Genomic DNA, 7725 nt, shown 5'->3' with positions numbered 1-7725 from the left:
CACATTTTACGGCTCAAAACAGTTCAGGTGAGGCTGGAGGTGAAAGTAATGAAAGGTATAGGACAGAAAGCCTCACGGGTCCCCTGAGGATTAAGTGAAAAGGTTGCTACACCCAAAGGACCCTTTCTGATTGAAACTAGTTTTAATTTTTAATCACAGTAAATAGCTAAATAGCTTCAAGTTCAGTCAGTAACAACAAGAACACAGAAACCAAAACAACATGGTCTCCATGGTAACACCTGGGTAGTGCTGTCACTATCGCCTGATGATTTTTGAACAGGATTCTCCAAACACAGTGTTTGCAGTGTTTACCTGGATATTTCATTTCTAAACACCATCCTGAACCTACAAGCATCTGTCGCTATTTGCTGTGACTCGACGAACGCTTTGGAAAAATATCGACAGCTAAACAAGTGTAACAGCGACTCTTCAGTGTTTCCTGAGCCCAAATGGACCCAACATTTGTGACCCAACATCTGAGAAAATCTGGTAAGCTTTTCTCGTGTGAGCAAGCAAAAGCTTTTTTTGAATTTTTTGCTCAAAATGTGTCTAAAGCTTTCATAATCTTAAGGAAGCAGAGTACACTTTGGAGTTTAACTTTAATTTTTAATACTTAAACATTTGTAAGCACTTTTAACAAAACTCTGTGAACATTTGTGTTTTTAGAACATCTGTAGGACTCAGTTTTTGCTTCTTCTTGTGTCACCTTAAACTTCTAATGCCACACATCACACTGTGTGATTGATTTTTCTAACTATGGACTACGTGCATGTTTTTATCATTCAGGCATCTTGGCCAGTGCAGACTAGCGCTGCTGATATGAAACAGCAGCAGGAAGCTAACAAGATTGCTGGAAGTGAAACGGTGCAAGAATTAAAAGATGCACTCCATTTTGCCACTCAGGAATTGAAGACTGCAAAGGAGGAAAATGCATCTTTGAAGGAGAAGATTGCCGTCCTTGAAGATGCTCACAAAATGGAAGTGAGTAGCCTCCAAGAAGAGCTCAAACTCAAGGATGAGGCGCTTCAAAGATGTGTGAAGAAAAGAAGAGCTCAAACCAAAGCCTGGGTAGAACTCCTCCATGAATCGACCATAAAAGACATGGAGATAAACACCAGGGAACAACACTGGAGCAGCAAGTGGCAATCAACCGAGAAGAGCCTGAAAGAGGAGAAGAAAAAAGTGGAGGAGCTCCAAATTAAGAACAAGCATCTGATGGAGAACTTACAGGAAAATCTGGACGAATGGAAGAACGTCCTTCAGGTAAGCTGTCTCTGCTATCATTTCACTTTACCATAATGTCATGTTTGGTCCTAACAACTTCTGTTAGACTGAGTCACAGTTCAGTAAAATACATTTTACTCTCTCTACATAGGAGCTTGCACCTGATGCTGACCACCAGGAAGAAACCCTGGAAACAAATTCCCAAGAGGAAAAACTGGAAAACCACGAGGGAGAAGAGGAGGGAACGGACAAACCAAGAAAGGACAAGAAAAAGCAGGAAGAAAAGGAGGAAAAGCAGGAGACAAAAGAGGACATCGAAGAAAACCTTGAGGGAAAAAGTGACGAGAAGATGGAAGATAAAAGAGCAACTGAAGATCTGAACCCAAACCTCTGCCTGGTTCCCATCCCTCTCACTCCCTCCGACTCTTGTCCTTTACCTCCTGTCCCTACACCCCAACTCAACCCCTCTACCTCCTCCCTACCTTACCCACCCTCTCGTGCTCTTTCCTACTCTTCACCCAGCTCTTATTCTTTACGCAACACCCTCAGTCTCCACACCTTCCCCCAATCCTCCCAACCTTACTCGGTCTCTCGTGCTCCCTCCTACTATTTACCCTTGTTTTCCAAACCTGTGCAGCCCATAAACTCTAATGAAATGTTTCATCTGCTTTTTTGTTCATTTTAAAATAAACATGTGAAATTTCATTAAACTTACAGTCTTTGTTTGGATCATTGTTTTTTTTTTTTTTTTTTTTTACCTATAACACAATATTACACTTTTGTCCAGAAGAGATTTATTAAAAAAAAGTATAAGTCTCATTTAAGTGATCAAGAGTCTCCTGTCAAAAAGGTTTAACAGTTTATAAAGGTTAAGTTGACAGTGACAGACTTTATTTTAAAGAGCCCCAAGATAAGAAACATGTAGCAGTTAATGACCACACTTAAAATGGACATTGGCAACAAACTAGTGTGTAACTGGTGAGATCCAGCAAGAAAAAAAGTATTTTCTTTATTAAGACTGTTTATACAATGCATCAACTGTAATGCTATTCTTTAAAATGTATTTTTTTAAGGTTTCTACCAAGTTTTGCTTCAAATTCAAGAAAATATTTGACTGGTAATGCAGCACCAGAAGAAACAACCAGGTTTTTCATTAGTTACAAAATGTAGTTCTCTTGTTACCATACAAAGAAGACACTGCGCCTACCATGACTGTCTTCTACATACTTCCTGCTCATCTTCTGTCTGTACCCTCAGGCAACACAAGCACACAAATGTTTTTCCTTGTTTTATTTAACTGAAAACCCCCGTAGACTCCCTGGAGATGCCACATCAGTCACCTACAGTGGCCCTTAGGGGACAGCAGAAGTCAAAGCTCAAATAAAACAATAAAATGGAAAAAGGGATGAAATGCAACAGATTGTTGCTACAAATGTCAAAGCACTTTGGGATTTTACTACTTTTACCTAACATAATAAACACATAAAATATCCTCTTTGCCATTTTTCCCAAGACTAACAATTTTATACTACATTATCTTTGTTGTTCTTAGTTTTTCACTTCTACTATGCTGCACTGGACAAACATTTATATAAGAGGTAAGATTTCTCCTTCCTGATTTCCTTATTGATCAAAGGTTAATGATTAAGCTAGAAGAGAAAACAGGAAAAAAGAAATATCTACAAAAATCTTAGGATAAGTCAACCAGTAATACTCCAAAATCGTTAAGCTTTTCGTTCTTTATGGAGTTAATTTCATGGTTGTCAGACACAGCTGCTCCTACTGAGTGACAGGACCTGTTGGTGCACGCCTGCTTCTGATTGGTCTGACTAGTGCCTGATGTTAAAACATATTATCTATTAGTTTGACTAGATCGAGAACTTCCAAATGTAGTCTCAGTGCATGGCAAGTGTTGCTTGTTTTGCAAAGTAAGACATTAAATCAGAAGAAACGTGGAGGTAATTTGATGGGTTTTTCTCTCCTACCCTCTCCCCTTGTTCTGAGCTGTGGATATTTTTAAACAGAGATGTCATTGGTGGGAAAACACTGACAACTAAAATGATCAGCACCTACAGTCACACAAAAATGATTTACTTTAAAATATCCATTCAGAAAAATATACTTAAAGCGAAATAAAGGTTTGAACTGAAAGAAAGAACAAACCTCTTACAGTCATTCTAACCTCCAAAAACGATACAGACTCAGGTAATAATCAGAGATAACAAGATGATTGCAGTGGCCTCCTACTGCCTCCCTTCCTTCCTGTCTATAATGACCTTTCTTTTACTGAGGCTGCAACAAAGCTTGAAGCTTTTATGTAAGCCTGTCAAAAGGCTTTTGCCCTCATTTTTGTCATTCTCTACATGTCTGCATGCTTTCAGCAGCATATGAATCAGCTGATGTGAGAACAATTATATTTCAAAATTGCAGCTGTTCTAATTTCAACAATATTTCCTTGCCATGCTACGTAATTAATCTCATTTATAATGTTATCCCTGAACATTTGACTACATTTTGTGCAACACATGTGCAAACATGCATTGTAACTTCATTTCACTAGCTGGGCCCACGTCCTCATTTTAGGTTTGACAGCGTTTTAGTAGGTAAAAGTGAATGCTTTGACATGAATTGAGCTGCGGTTTGGGGAAGGCCTCGAAGGGGACTGGCGATGGCTCCCGGGCCTGGCAGATCCCCATGTACTAAATAGAAGTGAAGAAGTTAAAGAATTGAGAACAAGGAGGGAGGGAGGGTGGGGCACGTAAACAAGAATGATCAGCTTGCAGAACTGAGGGAACTTATATTGATGACAGCCTGAAGGAGCGTGTTTGGAGGCGTGGTCCTGCTCCTGAAATTCCGATACATAATCTCCAATATAAAAAAAGAAGTGCACATTGAGATGAACCATTAAATATGGCGTAAATAACCAGGAAGATGTCCATCCATCCATCAACCCATCGATCCACTACAGCTTACTGATACAGGTCACTGAGGCAGCAAAGAAGAGAGGCAAAACTTCCCTCTCCCAAGCTCTTCTGGGATGATACAGATGTGTTCCCAAGGGGTCCGAGAGACAAGATTGTTTGATATAGGCAGCTTACCCTGGTATGTTCTCCTAAAGTAAATGGGTCCTGGGTGATTCAAAAAAGCCCATGAAAATAACATCTAGCCACCAAGGAACCCTGCTTAGAGCAGAAATACAGGCTTGGGGGAAGAGGTCATTGGGAGGCATCAGGGGGCTGCATGAGTCACACTAATGGACTAGTTTTTGAAAACTCTGAATCCTGTCTAACCTGTTACAGACTGTCTTCATTAGCATTACTTATTTTCTAAACATATCACTCTCTAATAGACCTAAACTTGTAGAACAAGTTTACTTAAGGGAAGCGCTGGCATACATGAAAAGGAATGGAATTCTGAGAGAATTGTGGATACATTCGGTAACAAATTGTTTTCTTTTCCTTGGACCAGTGTTGATACTGCATCGCGGAAATAGCCTGTTTGCCAGACTTCTGCCTGGTAGCAAAAAAAAAGCCTTTTTTTTTTGTGTAACATATGGAGCCATTTTTCACAAAGAATCATAATCTCCCAAGAGATTCATTTAAGTAGAGTAAGAATAAACCAACCAAGAATAAACCAACACAGAGAGACTGAGGAGGAGCTTCTTCCCGCAGGCGATACGGTCTCTCAATCACACCACCACACAGTACTGACCCACACATATGGTTCTTACACACACACTGGACATTCTGGACATTGTTTTCACTTCATCACTTAAATCACTTTAAGCATATTTGCACTGCACAAGACATAATGTGGATTGCACAACACTGGTCACTACATTCTTCATTTCCAGTTAATACTTGTACAGCTGCTGTTATTGTGTGTATATATATATTTATTTATTTATATTTCTTCATACATTCTTATATAGTTCTATACTGTATATTGTGTATTTTGTTGTACAGTTATTTTATTTTCAACTTTAATTTATATATTTATCTTTATCTTATTCTTCCCAGTTAAATTTACCCTTCATTCTAATTTGTGTTGTACAGTTATTTCATTTTTAACCTTAATTTTTTTTTTATATTTTATTCCTTCCTAGTTAAATTTACCCTTTTTAATTTTTCATATTTATTTCCTATCTTATTCATAGCCTTTTCCTTTTTTTTCTTTAGGTCACGAGCAGTTGTCTAAGCATTTCACTGCATATCGTACTGTGTATGACTGTGTATGTGACAAATAAAATTTGAATTTGAATTTCAATTTAAAAGCCTGACAAACAGGTCTTCTTCTTTTAGATGCATCCATTAGGGGTTGCCTCAGCGAATCATCTACCTCCCTCTCACCCTATCCCTAACATCCTCTTCTGTCACACCAACCATCTGCATATCCTCCTTCACAACATCCATAAATCTTCTCTGTGGCCAATCACTTTCCCCCCTGCTCAGCAGCTCAATATTCAATATCCTTTGCACAACATCTCCACTTTTCTTCTTCTGCACATGTCTAAACCCTGCACCTCTAACTTGAAGTTGAACTTCTTCAAGCCATTTCAACCTGAGCTCTCACTCTGATTCACTCATTTCTAATCTTGTCCATTGTGGTCACTCCCTGTAAAAACCCTTTTTGCAGCTCTGCCACCTCCAGCTTGGCCTTCTGTCTCCTTGTCAGTGCGACTGTCACCATACCTTACATCACAGAAGGTCTCACTACCTTATTTCATCTCCACCCACTCCACCCCACCTGGACTTTCTTCTTCAATTCTCTTGTGCCATGTGTCCATTGCTTTGGATGGTTGATCTCAGGTATTTAAACTCATGTGGATGTGGATTGCACAACACTGGATATTATATTTCTTCATTTCCAGTTAATACTTGTACAGCTGCTGTTATTGTGTATATATATATTTATATTTCTTCATACATTCTTATATAGTTCTATACTGTATATTGTGTATTTTGTTGTACAGTTATTTTATTTTCAACTTTAATTTATATATTTATCTTATTCTTTCCCAGTTAAATTTGCCCTTCATTCTAATTTGTGTTGTACAGTTATTTCATTTTTAACCTTAATTTTTATATTTTATTTTATTTTATTCCTTCCTAGTTAAATTTACCCTTTTTAATTTTCATATTTATTTCCTATCTTATAGCCTTTTCTTTTTTCTTTAGGTCACGAGCAGTTGTCTAAGCATTTCACTGCATATCGTACTGTGTATGACTGTGTATGTGACAAATAAAATTGGAATTGGAATTTGAATTTGAATTTGAATTCATGTACTCTCTACTTTTTGAATCTACACATTTCCCCTTGCCTCCCTCTCATTCACACACATCTATTATGTCGTGCTTCTGCTGGCCTTTTTTGCCTTTTCTCTCCAAAGCATACCTCCACATTTCTAGGCTTTCTTCTACCTTCTACCTCAGCTCTACTCTCACTGCAGATTACGACATCATCTGCAAACATAATAATCCACGAAGACTCCTGCTTGACCTCATCTGTCAACCCAGTCATTACCACTGCAAGCAAGAAAGGGCTCAGAGCAGATCCCTGATGTTGTCCCACGCCTACCTTGAACCCATCTGTTACTCCTAACTCACCTCTGTCATGGTGTCCTCATTCATGTCCTGCACCACCACCGTTCTTCTCCTTCCATGTCTTTCTGCAGATCCACAAAAACACAGTCAAACTCCTTCTGACCTTTGCTATACTTTTCCACCAATTGCTTTTCCAGCATGATACCATTTTGCACCTCTTCTTGACTCAGCTTCAGCAAGTTTTTCCAAAGCTTCATAGTATGTCTCATTAACTTTATCCCTCTGTAGTTTCTACAGCTCTGCAAATTGCCTTTGTTCTTTAAAAGCATGTATCTCATGTAAAAAGTTCATTATTGTTCAAATAATTTCCAAAACAGGCGTAACACAAATAATTCAAAATGCAATATGGAAGTGCAATAATTACAATTTCTGTTAATATTTCTTGAAATAGTAAAAAGTACTTGTTACACATGAAAAGCGTAACAAGTACTTTAGTAAAAAGTAGCCATGATCTACAATCAAGACTCCAAAGCCTGACTCCTCTCTCGCCTCCACATACTTGCTCAATCACAGTGTGACATGAATGTTGGACTGTTGGTTTCGGAAACTCACAGCAAACACCACAACAATGGAGCGATGGAAAGGTGTGGAGGAAGGGGCTTGCGACACTATCCAACCATCTGTGATACAGTGTGGAAAGACCACAAACCCTCAGACTTTAGTGTTGTTTTGTCTCTGATCGTCTTTGCAGCTTTTGGGAGGTTTGCAATTTGAAGACATTTTTAAATTAACCATCAGCCCTTTGCTGTGAAGTGTCGGTTGTCTAATTTTGGACTGAGAGGAAAACATAGTAATATTTAGAGAAAACAGGAACACATCATAGAGACCCCCAGACCACAAAACACACATAAAAATACCACCTTCACAACTTTTATTGTAAAACCTGATGCGCTGATGG

The 7725-nt window shown here is 38.6% G+C and overlaps 1 protein-coding gene across 1 annotated transcript; it reads left to right on the top strand.

Moving 5' to 3' along the window:
* Positions 1 to 263: 263 nt before the first annotated feature.
* On the top strand, positions 264 to 1922 carry LOC101471356 (uncharacterized). Its single transcript, XM_004548882.5, has 3 exons — positions 264 to 489; positions 787 to 1263; positions 1376 to 1922. The coding sequence occupies exons 2-3, from the start codon at positions 820 to 822 to the stop codon at positions 1907 to 1909; spliced, it is 978 nt and encodes a 325-aa protein (XP_004548939.3). The 5' UTR covers positions 264 to 489; positions 787 to 819; the 3' UTR covers positions 1910 to 1922.
* The last annotated feature ends 5803 nt before the right edge of the window (positions 1923 to 7725 follow it).

Source organism: Maylandia zebra, linkage group LG5 (genome assembly GCF_041146795.1).
Source record: "Maylandia zebra isolate NMK-2024a linkage group LG5, Mzebra_GT3a, whole genome shotgun sequence".
NCBI classification, from domain to species: Eukaryota; Metazoa; Chordata; class Actinopteri; order Cichliformes; family Cichlidae; genus Maylandia; species Maylandia zebra.
This window is presented reverse-complemented; position numbering and strand designations above follow the sequence as displayed.

Bases quoted from the DNA above. Each gene is read 5' to 3' on its own strand.
- LOC101471356 (XM_004548882.5), top strand. From the start codon at position 820: ATGAAACAGCAGCAGGAAGCTAACAAGATTGCTGGAAGTGAAACGGTG. The intron at 1,264-1,375 runs GTAAGCTGTCTC...CTCTCTACATAG, and splicing joins AATGGAAGAACGTCCTTCAG to GAGCTTGCACCTGATGCTGA.